This window comes from Myxozyma melibiosi (assembly GCF_037950935.1).
Source record: "Myxozyma melibiosi strain Phaff 52-87 chromosome Unknown BZA70scaffold_1, whole genome shotgun sequence".
Taxonomy (NCBI): Eukaryota; Fungi; Ascomycota; class Lipomycetes; order Lipomycetales; family Lipomycetaceae; genus Myxozyma; species Myxozyma melibiosi.
Window position 1 is genome coordinate 1950945 of NW_027042915.1, and position 16001 is coordinate 1966945.

General features: G+C 50.8%; 5 protein-coding genes across 5 annotated transcripts; all 5 read left to right on the top strand.

Annotated features, from left to right (window-relative positions):
• The first annotated feature begins 724 nt into the window (after positions 1 to 724).
• Positions 725 to 2251, top strand: BZA70DRAFT_272278 (uncharacterized protein). The gene has a single exon (XM_064911628.1). It carries the CDS (start codon positions 850 to 852, stop codon positions 1795 to 1797), a length of 948 nt encoding a protein of 315 aa, XP_064770849.1. The 5' UTR covers positions 725 to 849; the 3' UTR covers positions 1798 to 2251.
• A 245-nt stretch (positions 2252 to 2496) lies between these two features.
• Positions 2497 to 5583, top strand: BZA70DRAFT_308626 (armadillo-type protein). Its single transcript, XM_064914860.1, has 5 exons — positions 2497 to 2882; positions 3053 to 3190; positions 3244 to 3357; positions 3418 to 3644; positions 3708 to 5583. Exons 1-5 carry the CDS (start codon positions 2754 to 2756, stop codon positions 5506 to 5508), a joined length of 2409 nt encoding a protein of 802 aa, XP_064770850.1. The 5' UTR covers positions 2497 to 2753; the 3' UTR covers positions 5509 to 5583.
• A 1360-nt stretch (positions 5584 to 6943) lies between these two features.
• On the top strand, positions 6944 to 10097 carry BZA70DRAFT_287159 (uncharacterized protein; the record flags this gene model as incomplete). Its single annotated transcript, XM_064913926.1, has 5 exons — positions 6944 to 7029; positions 7088 to 7256; positions 7319 to 7556; positions 7633 to 9837; positions 9901 to 10097. 5 exons carry the CDS (start codon positions 6944 to 6946, stop codon positions 10095 to 10097), a joined length of 2895 nt encoding a protein of 964 aa, XP_064770851.1.
• Positions 10098 to 11686: 1589 nt separating this feature from the next.
• BZA70DRAFT_298359 (aminotransferase) lies at positions 11687 to 12868 on the top strand (the record flags this gene model as incomplete). Its single annotated transcript, XM_064914603.1, has 1 exon — positions 11687 to 12868. One exon carries the CDS (start codon positions 11687 to 11689, stop codon positions 12866 to 12868), a length of 1182 nt encoding a protein of 393 aa, XP_064770852.1.
• A 1167-nt stretch (positions 12869 to 14035) lies between these two features.
• On the top strand, positions 14036 to 15630 carry BZA70DRAFT_272283 (chaperonin 10-like protein). The gene is made up of 2 exons (XM_064911629.1): positions 14036 to 14417; positions 14522 to 15630. The coding sequence occupies exons 1-2, from the start codon at positions 14343 to 14345 to the stop codon at positions 15545 to 15547; spliced, it is 1101 nt and encodes a 366-aa protein (XP_064770853.1). The 5' UTR covers positions 14036 to 14342; the 3' UTR covers positions 15548 to 15630.
• The last annotated feature ends 371 nt before the right edge of the window (positions 15631 to 16001 follow it).

A 16001-nucleotide genomic window follows, 5' to 3' on the forward strand; every position in this document is an offset into this window, starting at 1 on the left:
CTGTTTTGGGTCAGATGACTTCACAGCAGCGAGCAACGTTCGGCTTCGTGTTTATTTCTCGGACCGTGTCTTTCTCTGGTCTGTTCCCCTCTTTTGTATTTGATATCTTACATAATCTGTTGGGAAGCGATAATTATATTATTCGATCGAGAGTATTCCCGTTTACGGAAGTGATATTGGCAGATGTAGAAAACAGCTGACATCTCGTCTCTCTAAAACAGCATTCTCTGCCAATTCAAGGTCATCCGTCAGTATATCTGTCGGTATAAAGAGTGCAGACACACGCAAGCGCAATAGTTAGTCGAGATATACATCAACAATACAGCAACAGCAGATAACAGGAGAACGCCGAGCAGAACCATCGCTGCTCGGCCAGACTCGCGGGCCCTAGCTCTCAGGCCCGCCGGCTGACACCAAGAGAAGAAGCGAGATGACAATTGCAGCCGCTAGATAGTCGTAGTCAGGGCAGCAGCAGAGATCCATGCGCGTCAGCAGGCGCTGAATTGCAGTCCGGATGATTGGCGGCACAAACCAGTGTCTTTGAATTGCCTGCTGGGCCATTGGGTGTAGAGATCTGTCACGTGCCCGAGGAGCGATATCGGCACCAAAACAGCTGCTTACAAACGCATCCCGCTGACAAACACCCGGACAGCCTTGTTTAAGGTTTTTTCTTCTCCTCTGCTGGCGCTTTTCACTGTTCTTGATTTCCAGATTATATTTTGCCCACCTTCCCCATCTCCGCTTCCTCACACACTCTGCTTCCTTCTTCTCGCTGCATACTTGTCTCATACTCATAAAAGTCTTTGCGTTTATCTTACTGGTTCATTCGACAACTTCCCTCATCTCAAAATGCCTACCCTGCTCCTCACCCACCCCTCCCTGGCATCAGACCCCCAGCGGGTATCCCAGATTACCGCTGAAATGGTCCAGCCCGTGTCCCATCAGATGATTGACCGTCTCGCCTCGGAGGCCGTCTCTCTCCCAAAGGCGCATTACACCGGTATCCGCGTCGCTCCGTCCGGCACAAAGCTACCGACTGCCGTGGTGGCACTCCTCGCAGATGCGATTATACCTGGTGGCAAGGTCGAAGGCGTTTCTTCTTCCCAGAACATGGACGCGATCATGAATGGATTTCTGGTGTCTGGTAGCGATGAAAACTCCGTTTGGACCAAACCCGAGCCTCAGAAAGTCGTTCTGCTCAAGCGGAGAAGTCCCGCGGAGAAAACTGCAAATGGAGCCGTCAGTCTCTTTAGCAGGCCAAACGCATCACTAGCATCCCACAAAACCCCCGACTCGTCCGTCTCATCACCCGCTCTATCTGCCGCTTCAACAACTTCGTCCTCTGCATCCTCGATCGCCTCTCCCAAGAGAGCTGCTGCCGAGCCATGGACCGTCGACGTTGACGACGGATTCTCATTTAACGACGTGGACGACGACGACGACATCATCGACGAAGACGCGCTGCTAGACGGCGACCTCCCCGACACCATCAAGATCCCCACCGCCTGTCAACCATCCGGCAAGCGACGCCGGAAAGCGTGCAAGGACTGCACTTGCGGCCTGAAAGAACTTGAGCTTCAAGAAGAGGAAAGACGGCGGCAGAACCAAGCCAATGTTGTACAGCTTTCCTTCGACGACACTGCCGAGATCGACTTCACTGTTCCCGGAAAGACTGGCTCATGTGGAAACTGCTCTCTCGGTGACGCTTTTCGGTGCGATGGATGCCCCTACCTCGGACTTCCTCCGTTCAAGGAGGGTGAGATGGTCAGCATCGATGCTCTTGGCAACGACTTTTGATCGTCGCAACCTTCATCTCCATCCTTTCTTCCTTTATCGTTTCCATTCATGTTGTCATTGCCTAAACATTATCACGAGCAGGCTGGAAAAGTTTTATTGTCTTGTGCACATCCATGTCACTTTTTCCTCATTTCTTTCATACGGTTTTTCTCATTCGGCTACAGCGAGGCGGTGTACTTCAGTTCCATCATTGCTCTAATTATTTTTTGATTTGCTTTTTGTAATATCTTGGATACTCCGAATTATTATAATTTTTCTTTTCTTCTATAACTGTTAATAACGCTACGCTTCTTTTTGCACAGTATTTCTGTTTGTCAACTTTATTAGTTTTATATGATCTGGGGTTAATCGTTGTTGAGGTTGGATTTTAGGGGCAGGTGCCTTTGTTTTTCTTATTGTATCATTAATGTATAAAAACTTGAAATACACAATACATCAAAGACGAATTAAAGCTGTGCAGACTCTAGTCATATTCTGACAGCTTCGTACTGCAGTAGTGGCGGTCGTTCCGCAGAAAAAATGAATTATAGTGGTTGATTGTCCCCTTCGCAGAGTGTCAAGACTACCAAATCATACAGCCCGGTCTTGGTATCGAATACCAATCCACTACAAAACCTACCAGTTGCGGTATTCTTCTTGCAGGAAGCTGTGCAGATGCAGACGCAGATGCAGATTCTGTTTCCGGACCTGAATTCACGTGTAGTGAGCGCCTCCTGTCAATTATTTTTAACTTCAATCGACGCGCCGCTCAATATCAACCGCCTCTCGAGTCCTGGCCTATGAAGCTCACGATAAGCAGGACAATAACAAACCCCGGCTATTGTTGTGTATTCCGCAAGCCTCTCGGTTATAGCTCGTTTCTTGCATTTTATTCTCGCAGTCTTTGTTTTTTGTTTGTTTGGTTCCTTGGAAAGGTCTTTACGCGCGCGTACCAGTCCGTCTAGATATTCGGCACAATGGACTTTCTCAAGTCGACAATCGCATCAATCGCTGCAAAAGCAAACTCAGCATTCCCGTATACCCTGGGAGAGAAAATTGAGTTCCAGAATGATACTATATGGAATCTTTATCATGCTACGCGTCGTGTAAGTTGTTTTTGTTGCTTAGGCGGTCTTGCAGGGGTCTTCTTCATATATCGGGTCTCTTACATGGCCGTGTGGAGATTTGTATCTTGACCGCGACGCGAGTGTGATGCTACGCGGGGATTGATACATGCATAAGCTATGACGATGCGGGTACTAATAGTCATGTATAGAGCGATAGTCAGGCGTGCTGCGTGTTCGAGTTTGACATCAACACCCAGCGAAGCCGGCTACCACTTGCGCGGAACGCGATGAAAAAGCTGCGCACCATGCGGTTCCCGGGTATTATCAAAGTGCTTGATACATACGAGGTCAGTGAGAGCTTTTAAAAATGCGTGTGAGTGCCGTACTGAGACTATTATAGAGCGAGCAATCGATTCTGATTGCTACCGAGTCTGTTGTTCCCCTCGACGTCGTGCTTCAGAACCGAGAACTTATGAACGGCGAGACAATCAAATGGGGTCTCTACCAGGTTGCAGTAAGTCACGTCTGTTTTTGAACCGGTAAGTAAACGCAGCGTGCTCACCATCCTCTCCAGAACACCGTGAAATTCATCAACGTCGACGCGTCCTCGATCCACGGAAATATCCGGCAATCGTCGATATTCATCTCTGATAGCGGCGAGTGGAAACTTTCAGGCTTTGAGCTTCTGACGTCTACGAAGGAAGACGAACCTGTGATTTATACTTTTGGTGGGCTTGTTCCTGATTCTCGGCGGTTCGCGGCGCCGGAGGTTAATAAAGGCGGATGGGAAATTTTGAAAAAGTCAGTGCTGAGCTCTGTCCTTATATATATTTAACAATACTCTGACCGTGCATTATTATTTAGACAACCTCACCACCTGGTCGACTCTTATCTCTTTGGCGTCTTGATCTTTGAGATTTTCAATGGCCGATTCTCAACTGCAGATCAGCTACATTCATCTACTCGAAAGCAGATTCCCGCCGAGCTTTTTGGCGCCTTCAAGAAGCTAGTACAAGCCAATCCCCGGCAGCGCGCAAGCGTCAAGCAGCTCATCGATGTAGGAAAGGAAGACAGCAAAGTCACCCCCGGCGGTGGCTTCTTCAGAACAGACATGATCCACCTATCCGAGAACGTCGACAACCTGAACGTGCAGAACGAGTCCGAGCGCGACGCGTTCGTGCGAGATTTCAACCGCGTCAAGTCTAAGTTCCCGCCAAACTACCTGCGATTGAAGGTTTTGCCGCAGATTGTCAGTTGCATCGAGTTTGGAAGCGGCGGACCGAAGCTGTTTCTGCTGATGCTCGATATCGCGCAAAATATGGAGCAGGAAGAGTTTCAGACCACTGTCACGCCGACTATTGTCAAGCTTTATTCCTCACCTGATCGGACTGTTCGAATCGCGCTTCTTGAAAATCTTCCAAAGTACATCGAGAAGGTGCCAAACAAGATTATAAACGACAAGATCTTTCCTGAAGTGCTGACCGGATTCTCCGACCTTGCGCCGGCGATCAGAGAGCAGACCGTGAAGTCGGTGCTGATTTTCGTGCCTAAGCTTTCCGATCGAAATATCAACAACGATCTCCTGCGAAGTCTGGCTCGAACACAGAACGACGAGCAACCCGGAATCAGAACAAATACCACGGTCTGCCTAGGAAAAATTGCGCATAATCTCGGTCCTCATACGCGGTCGCGCGTGTTGACTACGGCATTCACAAGGTCTCTCAAGGATCCCTTTGTGCATGCTCGCAACGCTGCTCTGATGGCGTTGGCGGTCACGGTCGATATCTTCACTCCTGAGGACTGCTGTTTCAAACTTCTCCCGGCAATTTGCCCCAGTTTGCTGGACAAGGAGAAGATCGTGCGGACACAGGCACACAAGACGCTCGAAATCTATCTTGGAAAGGTCAACAGCCACGCGGCGGCGATGCCGGACGCGGGCTCGACTCAACCGCTGTCTTCGGCGCCGAACTCGGGCGCGGCGACACCAAAGCCGTCGGATCAGACAGAAGGCGCTGAGACTACTAGCGAGTCTTCCTGGGGTGGCTGGGGAGCGATTAACGGTCTCGCCAAGCGCTTGGTAAACGACGAGACCGGCGAGCCAGATCATGGAGTGCCTCTTCCCCGAGCCTCAAGCGAGTCTTCTGGTTCTGGACATGTCAAGAACGGAAGTGGACTGCTCAGTCCCGGCTCATCCGTCACTCGTCCGTCTTCGTCTGCTTCCTCGCTCGGGTTTGGAAGCTCGAGTGCTAAATTCGAGCCGGAAGAGGCAGATGACGACGATGACTTTGGATGGGGCGACCTGGACGGTGACCACTCGACGACCAACGGCAAGGCGGCCGACAAGGCAGCGGATGATGAAGACGATGACTGGGCCAGCTTCGATACTGTGAAGCCCGCGCGCACCATCACCGCATCGAAGCCAGCGCCAGCTAAAGCTGCGCCAGCTCGGACTGTCGCAGCGTCGACTGCTTCTACGAGAGTGCCGGCTAGCAGTAAGCCGAGCACGCTCTCCTCGAGCGCGCGGTCTGCTACCAGTACGGTCAAGAAGACAGCTACGGGAGCAAAGTCGCACTCTATAGCCGCGCACAAGGAGCAGAAGAAGGGATCTAAATTTATGGATACTGGTCTCGACGACCCCGACGACGGATGGGGCGATGGCTGGTAAAATTGGAGAGGAGTAGGCATGGAGTATTTTTAATGAAGAAGCAATAATAGTTCTAATTTCACGATCATTTACGGCAAAGTGCGTTCGCGATAGTGTTCGAATTGTTTTCGTACTGTATTTATAGATATCGCCTTTGGAGCTGCTGCCCAAGAGCTGCTTGATAGTGCTTGTGAGGACAATGTAGATAACGACACGTACGCACTAGCATATGTGCGCAAGGCGGATGGAGTATTGATTGGGGAGGACGACACTAGGGCAGCGAATCCCCCCTGCAGTGTGCTCTACTATCACTGTATGCATGCCCAACTTTGTGGATGCAGTACTGTGCCCCGAACAATTACATTATTTGTATATAAATGAGTGATTGATGTTCATTTTCAAATTGTCAATATCGCTCTTTGGATAGATAGAGGGTCCTGTGCCATGCAGGTAGGATTAATGCCGCTAGAATACAAAGAGCAAGTAGATTAAGGCATCAGGCTAAACTCAAATGCATCGTAGCTTCACACTTGCAGCCTCAATTACATCAACTGCAGCACAGCTACGCCGTACGCTGTTTGTTCAGCAAAATCTCGGCTCGCGATCTTCTCATTAAAATCGTGACCTATCTCGTGCAAACAGATATCCCTCTATCTGATCCCTGATTCCCTCTCTGCCCTCCCTTCTTCCCCTCCTCCCCACATCACTCACACTCGTGCGTGCATATTCTCGCAGGGTCTGCTTGTTAAGTTAGAATACCGGCTTCTCATTGTGGTGCGGGTTTATTTGTGGCCCACTGCTTTCTTCCCCTCATCATTAGGATTTCATCGGAAATTTCTTCTTATCCCAACCTCATCGTCAAACAGTCACCACTAAGGCCTTGCGTTTCGCCACCAGGTCTTTGTTGATTATTACTGAGCCCAATTAGCTTTGTGGTTTTGGAAATAGTCGTTGATATTCGGTGTGATTTATCTGTTCAGCAAGCAGATCGGTTACTTTGTCGAAGCACGCTCTGGTTCGTGTTTGGATTTGCTTTGTTGGAACTACGTCCGATTCTTGATCCACTCTAACCTTTTCTTTTTCTTATATTTAGAGATCATTTCTTCTTCTCTGGCTTGACTGATTTAATTTCAATCAAGTTTGCTTGCGGATCAATTCCTGTCGTTCAGCCGTCAGCAGATCATTGAATACGTTTTGCTTGGTTGTCAACGAGCGTAATCTGAGTTGCACGAAAATTACATCACCAGCATTGCAGCCCAGTCTCTCCGCACTCAAGTTACCCCCTCCAGTCTAGCTTGTCTGCTCTACGCTTATCTTTCTCTCTCGGTCGGTTGTTTTCGAATCAGGCCGATCTAAAGTAATGACCACAGCTGTCGACAGTGCCGGCACTGTGAACCCTTCTTCCCGAACCGGACCTCCACCTCCCAATAACTCTCAAAATCAACGCGGCGGACACATGTCGCAGGGTATGCGGGGCACAGGGAACGGCCCTCAACGGCGGAATGTAGGATCGCCCGCAAACGACGGGCCTCAGAATCAAAGGTATGCTTTTTGCTGTTTGTTTGTTCTGCTGCTTTCTGTTGCTTACTCTGGCTTGCAGACGAGGATCTAGACCATGGAATAACCATCCTGGCGGAAATAATCAATACCCCAATGCGCGAGGTGGTGCTTACTCGAATAACAACGGTCGCCGGTCGCCTGCCACTGATCCGGACGCGTCTGACCGTCACCTTTACGACAGACTGCTATATCTACTCATTCGTGCCGTTGTAAGTAGAATTTGACGGAGATTTGTACCGACCACTCTTGCTAAACATTTTCCATGATCTAGGGAAGTTCGGTCGTTGCGACAGTGCGCACAGGTGCGCGATACTCGGGAATTCTTTCTGCTGCACACACCCAAGGAGACGTCGGAGTTGTCGTGCGGTTCGCTCGTAAGATTGCCGCCCCGCCCGGAGAGGAGCTCGACGACAAGGCAAAGGACGCAGTCATAAGCACCTTGGTCATCCAGCCGAAGGACCTGCTGGATATCAAAATCATGGAAGTCAATATCACAGAGTCACAATCTAGTATGAGCCCCCTATTTAGTCGCCGGCTGTCGCCTTCTCACTGCGTCATATCTAACACCTACTTTTTTCCGTTTAGCTTTCAGAACAGACACCGACATCTCTGCTCGAGGAGGCGAAATCAAACAGCGAGAGCTGCAGCCTTGGACTCCTGATGAATCCATCCCCCTGGGCGAATCTCTTGATGACCTTTCAAACAAAAGTGGAGGATGGGATCAGTTTGCCGTCAACGAGAAACTCTTTGGCGTCCAGTCAACTTTTGATGAGCTTCTCTACACGACTAAAGTCGACAAGTCCCATCCACAGTACCAGGAGCGACTTGCCGAGGCTGAGCGCATTGCCAGAGAAATCGAAAGCCAATCGCACAACGGAAACGTGCATTTGGCCGAAGAGAGAGGTGTTGCGATTGATGACTCTGGTGCTGACGAGGAGGACAAGTACTCCGGCGTTGTCCGCGATAAGGCTCAGCTGAGCAACTTGCAGTCTGATTCGAACAAGTACACCCCTCCAGCGCTCAGACAAAAGTCGATGGCGGAAGCTCTGAAATCTGATCCCAAGCCGAGCCCGCAAGAGCCAGCTAAGGAGACACAGCCGGCTCCCCAGCAAACCTCCACCCCTGCTCCAGTCGATGCTGCTATTATATCAAGCAAGATCACCAGTCAGTCGTCAGGATCTGTTCCAAAGGCTGCATCAACACTAGCATCAATCAAGCCCTTTATTCCCGCTTCGCGAAAGGCTGCTGCGGCTGAGGCAATCGCTGGTTTGATCAGAAAGGATCCGGCACCGCCAAAGGAGAAGCCATCGATCGAAACAAATACTTCTGCGACTGTGGCTGCTGCTCCCAAGTCCGCGACTATAGCGGACGATGCGAAGGCAGCAAACTCCTCGGATTCTAAGGTCGCCGCTGTGCCCAAGTTCGACAACCAGCAGTTGGTTGGCGTGTTCAAAGATTTCGTTCATGGCGAGAAGGAGCGCAGTACCCAGAAGAAGCATCAGCGAATCCAAGAGGGCAAGATTTCAGACCTGAGAGCCTTTTCAGAGAGCTTCAAGCTGTATACTCCTGTACCTCCTGACTTGATTCCTATTCTGGCAAAGGACAAGGCGAAGCAGGAAGAGATTATCAACAGATCAGTTGAGAACTCGAAGCAGCCTGATGCCAAACGGCCTCTTTCGTCTGCAGCTATGGCACAAACTGGATCTGATGCTGGAGTAGCGACTCCCAAGGGCTCCTCGCCGGCGCCACCTCTTAGCGCTCGGTTGGCTGCTACCCAGAAGCAGAAGGAAGAAGCTCCGACTTCTCAGAACAAGAAAGAAGAGCCAAAACCTGCCTCTCCAGCACTGCCCCCTCCGTCATCAGCTGCGCCCAAAACCTCTCCGTCTCTTGCATCAACGAAGCTCAATGTCAACGCGCATGAGTTCAAGCCCAACCCGTTTGCTTCCAGTTTTACCCCCTCATTTGCTGCTCGGGCACCTTCAACATCACCTTCGATCGCTTCCGCATCGGCGAGCGGTACGCCACGCATGGCCAACAAGGCAATGCAACCACCACAGCAAGAAAGCTCCACGTTCTTTTCGGCGCAATGGAAGCCACCGGCCAATCGCGCCAGCGTGCTTGCTGACTTCAATCCGTTTTTGACGCTGAAAAATGAATACAAGGGATCCGAGCCTTTTGTTTTACCAAGGGCTTATATGTCAGCGCCTACATGGGTCCTGGATGATACCAAAGAAATCTCACATATCGAGATGTTCACGCAGCCCGATCCTGTGAGCAGCGCGAGAGTTATTGGAATCCCGCCTCCAGCGCCCGCGGCGTTCTCCCCTCGTGGTGTTCCCACTCTCCCATCTGGACATGCCTCTCCTTCAGTTAGCGGTCCGGGATCGCCATTCGTACCTCCGCCGCCGATTTTTGACGAGCCAGGTCGTGCTGCTGTCTTTGCAGGTGCGTCGCCTCCGATCACGTCTCCCAGCGTTGCAGCACAGCAGATGATGCATGGGCCCGGCTTCGTGCCTCCTGTGATGTATGGCCAGCAGCCACCCTTTTTCTATAGGCCAGGCCCGGGACCGAATGGGGCCATGCCTCCTGGATTTATGGGCAATGGACCACCACCGTCTCAGCAGTTCATGCAGCACCAAGGGTATCCCTACATGGGCTCGCCGCAGATGGCGCCCGCAGGATATGGTTCTCCCGGGCGAAACAGCCATCAGGCTGCTATGATGATGCCCAATGGTAGTCAACAGGGTAACTTCAACGGTGGAAACGGTGGGATGTACCAGCAGCCTCCAAGTAAGTCTTCTTCTAGCTACGATCTCGTTTTGGTGCCTTTCTAACAATATATAATTTCTACAGTGCATATGATGCGTGGTCCACCAATGTCCATGCCGCAAGGAGGACCTCAGATGATGGTGCACCCTATGGCTGGCAACATGCCGGCGCCTCCTCCGCCACAGCCGAATGCGCATCGACAGTACAACTACCCCGACCAGGGTCCTCAGCCTCCACACGTGCAAGCCCCGGTTCCGCAGGCCCCTGTTCAGACTGAGTAGAGCTTTAGAATTCGATTCCAAAGCACCGAATCAGTATGACAATGCGGCCTCTTGTATATTAGGGTAGGAACGTGGGGTCCAGGCTCGAGAGTGCTATTCTGATACCATTGCCAGAGGTGGGAAAGGCTGTTATGAGCGCTTGCTACAGATGACAGAAACGGCGAAAGACCTTTGCTTTGTCTTCCATATCTTTATTTTCTTTCAGTCAATCACCGCCTTTTTCCAAATTTTCCAAGGACATATATCCCGAAAGATATACGTCATTCATCTCCCCTTCTCTGCTCTCACACTCTCCTCTATCATATTTTTCTACTTCTTTGTTTGTGTGAAAATAACGAGACTGCAGCTGTGCAGCTCTTGTTGTGTGTATGCTCGGTCGAGCTCAGCCTTTGTTCAATGCAAAAAAAACATAACAAAGCAAAAAAGCTCTTTGATCCATCTGTCACTTTCTCGCTTCCAAAATGGCACATTTTAGTTTCAGCCATTACAATGTTATCTCTTTTTTTTTCTTTTTTACTCATTTAGTGTATTCAGATATCAATCTATATATCCATACATTTACACAGTATATTTTAAAAGCAGCAGAATGCGTTTGCGTGTTTGATTGGTAGGCACTGAATGTAGCGGATATAGATAAGAAAGAGGGCTGCTGGCTGGGAGTGTAGAGCGGCCGTGTCTGATGAGTCTTCAGATTACTCCGCAATGACCACAAGAAGCCGACTTCTTATCTACACTAGATTTCGACCACGACCCGATACTTTGGATTACGCAGCAGAATCGAAAAGAGGAGCAATAAGTAGGTTCAAACGCCCGGGACGCAACTTTTCCTAATCGCTCTCCGCTCTTCTTCGGTCCTCGGAGTTGGGCGGCGCGTAGATCATTTTTGTTTGTACTTCGGCCGAGCGAGTAGTGAAGATTAACCGCGACCGATATCGCAGCCGTGACTGATAAGATAAGTCTATCTTCCTCTTCTAGAAAAGAGAGACAGGTTTACAATTTCTCGCCATTGAGTACTATAATTGTTGGAGTGTAATTGTGCTGTGGAGCAAGGTATGAGCAATTGAAAGAACGAAGGGCGATCTTTGGCGGGTGGCTGCGACTTTGACGGCGGAGGGCGTTTAAGAGCCGCACGGACGGGTCATCGATGATCCCGATTCCCCGACGGCGGGGCCCAAAGTTGGCTTGTCTACAGAAAACAAGAGGAATGCAAACAAGAAAACGCAGGTGAAAAATATTTTCTTGATTAGATTGCCGCGAGTGATAGTCATTCACAGCACCCGCGGAGAAAAAATTTGACTGTCTGACAGATTGGAAGAGTAGTGGGAAGAGAACAATAGTCGCCACTGGGTGCCGGTATCGGCGTCGTCCGGCGCTCAGCCCCACCTACCTCTTCTGCTGTCGGCAATTGGCGGCGACCGAAAACACGAAATTTCTTTCATTCTCATGAAATATAATACTCACCCCAGGTCTATAAAGTGAACTCGTCTGTTCCGTCTGTCTGCTCTGAGATTTTGTGCTGTGTACTCTGTGTGCTCTGACATTCACTTGCTTTCGCTATATCCTTTTGATATCAATTACTCTCGTTCAAGATGACCCCGTCTATCACTCAAACCTCTGCCCCCGTCGCAGACTCCCATGTCTCTTTCTACGCTGATGACCTGACCATCAGCTTCAACCAGAACCCCACGCAGTTCACTGATCCCCGGACTCTGATGATGAAGATGACGGATCACATGCTGCAGGCGAACTGGAATGTCAAGACCGGCTGGAGCGCGCCCGCAATCATTCCCTACGCGCCGCTCCCGCTTGATCCCGCGTGCTCGGTCTTGCATTATGGTACCGAGTGCTTCGAAGGCTTGAAGGCGTGGCGCAACAAGAAGACGGGAAAGGTGCATATTTTTAGACCCGATCTCAATGCCCGTCGTATGAACAAGTCGTGCGACCGCATCGCGCTGCCTTCGTTCAGCGACGAGGAGTTTGTCAAGTTGCTTCTCAAGTTTGTGCAGATCGAGAAGCGGTTCTTGGCATGGGAAGGTGAAGTCGAGATGGCCGATGAAGATGACCATGACTTCCTCTACCTCCGCCCGATCATGATCGGCACCACTCCGCAGCTCGGCGTCGCCACGCCCTCGGACGCGATGTTCTTGATCATCGCGTCGCGCATCCCCGCTTACAACAGCAAGCCCCTCCGTCTCCTTGCCTCGTCTCCCGAGCAAGCTGTGCGCGCCTGGCCCGGTGGATTCGGCGCCGCCAAGGTCGGTGGCAATTACGGCCCGACAATGCGCCCGATGAGCGCGGCCGCAAAGCATGGATATGATCAGATTCTCTGGCTCTTTGATCCCGAGCGCCGGCTCGTGACCGAAGCTGGCGCGGCGAACTTCTTCGTCGTGTGGTCTACTCCCGCAGGAAAGACCGAGATCGTGACCGCTCCGTTGAGCAACGGTACTATCCTCGACGGCGTCACGAGACGCAGCGTTCTCGAGCTGGCGCGCGAGCGGCTCGCGTGCGAGTCCCTCGAGGTCATCGAGCGCGATTTCGGCATCGACGAGGTAGTCAAGGCGCACGAGGAAGGACGATTGATCGAGGCGTTTGCGTGCGGCACTGCGTTCTTCGTTGCTCCGGTTGCTGAATTGGGCGTCGACGGTCGGGATATCAAGGTCCCGTTGGAGAGTAACGGCAAGTCTAAGAGTTACGCGCAGACTATCAAGAAGTGGTTGACTGAGATTTTCACCGGGGAGGTGGAGCACCGGTGGGCAGCTGAAATTGAGTGATTTGGCCGCTTTGTCGCATGGGAGTTATAGATTTATTTAGTTTTGGTTTCCATTGCTGGGTTTGTGTGGTGTACGGTTGTGCTTTTAGATGGTTGCTTGTTTACAAAATTGAAAAGTATTATATAACCATTATCACATTCACAGTCAGCATATGACACCTCCAATAAAAGACCTGCATCGATAAAGATAGCTAGCAAAAGCCTCTCTGTGAGCCGCCAGTCAGCAAAGAGCACAGTTCCTGCGTGCAGCCAAGGCCACCCAACCGACAGACAGTGCGCAGGTTCAGATTTTTAATTTCCACGGCGAAGAAACGAGACGGAATTCACAGAGTCACAAACAACCAAAACTGCGAAACGGAAGCTAAGAGAAGGGAAGGAAGGAAACTGACCCCTGGGTTTCAATGATAGCTGACGTCATAACTGCGCTTATACGCTGCTGAGAAAATGGGATTCCTGAGTGGTTTTCACCCCTTTTCAGTTCAGGTTTTTTATCAATGTACTGTGCTGTTTATGATCAAAAACATAATCTATACAATCACATAGGCAAGAAGGGATTGAGATGCTTAGGGGGGCAAACACCGCCAGGCCTCCACCAGAGGACTAAAACCGCCCAAACTCAAACGAAGAGACGAATCTCTATCTTGGTCGGAGTTTCTTTTTTTGTTTCACTTTTGCTTTTCTTTTTGGACGCAGTAATTTCATTTTCTGCTCGGTTCCTTGCTGCTCGTCCGCCCGTTTCAGGTGCGAGGAAGTCGGGAAAGATGTCAACAACAACTTCTGCAGGAACTGGGTTGACCTTGACCTGCTGGATAGCTATGGCCGGGCCGAAAAGCAGCAGAGTCACAAGCCGCACTGCTTCCGAGGTCTATAGATTGGTTGATATTCTCTTGCTTGTCCTTTCTTATGCATTCATGATACTGAAGGATCTCTGAGCGAGATGATTGCACAGAAGAAGACGAGTTCTACTGCAGGCCAAGCAGCTCAAAGCAGCAAAATCTCTGAATACGTGGCGACTTTCACATGAATCGACTATATTGAGCGGATTAAATAAATAAATCAGTGATGTTATTGTTATCATTAGGTTTCTTAACCGATAAGAAAACAAACACATAATTAAAAACTCCGAGACATACATACCGAATTCCGCCACTATTATTTATCTGTAATAAAACACCAAAAGAACAACTGTAAACATCAACTACTCGGTGCAATCTCAACCATCCTACGTCAGAATTTACACGCGTATCATAGCGCGCTCGGGTTTTGGCAAATCACAAACCAAGTCACAGAAAAGTAACGCCCGGGCGGCGGGCGGCTCTGAGGCCCGCTGCCCTTCCGCCTGAACTTAGCGCGCCAACCGCCATTCAATGAGATCTTAGCGATAAAGTCCGGCCCTTCTTGCCTATAAATTTTTTCTCTTCTTTCTTCTTTCTCTCTCCTCAGATCAATCAATCTTCTCTCACATACATCACACAATGGTTTACCCTGATACTTTCCAAGGATTCGCTGGCTACTCCTACGAGGAGTGGAACAAGCCCAAGGCTTTCGAGGTAAGTCTCTCTTTCGCGCGGAGCTAAGCTGGTGATGGGCGTGACGAAGGATACGTGGCATCCGCCAGATACAGACCAAGGTGCTAACAATCGTGCAATTACAGTACAAGCCTAAGCCTTTTGGCCCCAAGGACATCGACATCAAGATCGAGGCCTGCGGTGTCTGCGGCTCTGATGTCCACACCATCACCGGTGGATGGGGCAAGACCCCTCTTCCCTTGATTGTCGGCCACGAGATTGTCGGCACTGCCGTCAAGGTCGGTGACGATGTCGAGTCCATCAAGGTCGGTGACCGCGTCGGTGTCGGCGCCCAGATCGGCTCCTGCGGATCGTGCGACGACTGCAAGAACGGCAGCGAGCAGTACTGCAACACCTGGATTGACACCTACGGCAGCACCTACCCCGTCGGCTACCACGATGGATCCGACGGCAACGTCACCCAGGGAGGTTACGCCTCGCACATTCGCTCGCACGAGCAGTTCACCTTCCCCATTCCTGACGCGCTCGAGAGCCACCTCGTCGCTCCCATGATGTGCGCCGGTTTGACTACCTACTCGCCCCTCAAGCGCAACGGCTGCGGCCCCGGCAAGAAGGTCGGCATCATCGGAATCGGAGGTCTCGGCCACTTTGGTATCCAGTGGGCCAAGGCTCTCGGTGCTGAGGTCTACGTCTTCTCGCGTACCGACGCGAAGAAGGAGGACGCCATTAAGCTCGGCGCTGATGTCTTCGTCGCCACCGCTAACGAGAACTGGGCTGCTCCTCTCAAGAAGAAGCTCGACATGATTGTCTGCTGCGCCAACTCCTCGTCCAACTTCGACATTGGCTCTTACCTCTCGCTCCTCAAGGTCCACGGCCACTTTGTCAACGTCGGTCTGCCCGAGGGTGAGGGATACGTCATCAACCCCATGTCCTTGCTCTCCAACGGTGTCTACATCGGCGCCACCCACATCGGAAGCAAGAAGGAGGTTCTCGAGATGATGGACTTGGCTGTCGAGAAGGGCGTCAGACCCTGGGTTGAGACCATCCCTATCAGCGAGGAGGGATGCTCCAAGGCCCTCCAGAAGTGCCACGACAACGACGTCAAGTACCGTGTCACTTTGGTCGACTTCGACAAGGCTTTCGGCCAGTAAATTATTTACGGTTCTTCTTTACAGTACAATTAGATTATACACTTTATAGACTTACAATTGAATGTGTATTCACATAGGAAGTTATTGATCCATCGTAGCTCAATCACATAAAGCAGTCATTGATACACCGTAGCTGGTATAAATTCTTCTATCGCGCCAACCCAATTGCCACAGGAGTCTCGTAAAATCATACCTACACCATGCACGTTATGTACAAGACAGCACACTCCGCAGACAGGCAGCCGGAAATTATTGTGAGAAGTGAGGGGGAGGGGTCGTGGGGGTAGTGGGGGCTGCATGCTGCGCGCGAGAGCTCTCCAATCTCAATTAGGGGGACTCACCAACAGCAACCGGGGGCTTTGTACTGCCGAGGTTGTCTCGCGCTTCCGGCGGATGCTTGTCAACTACTTATTTATTGATTGGAAAATAAGAACGTGTTTGGTGCCTTGGCAGG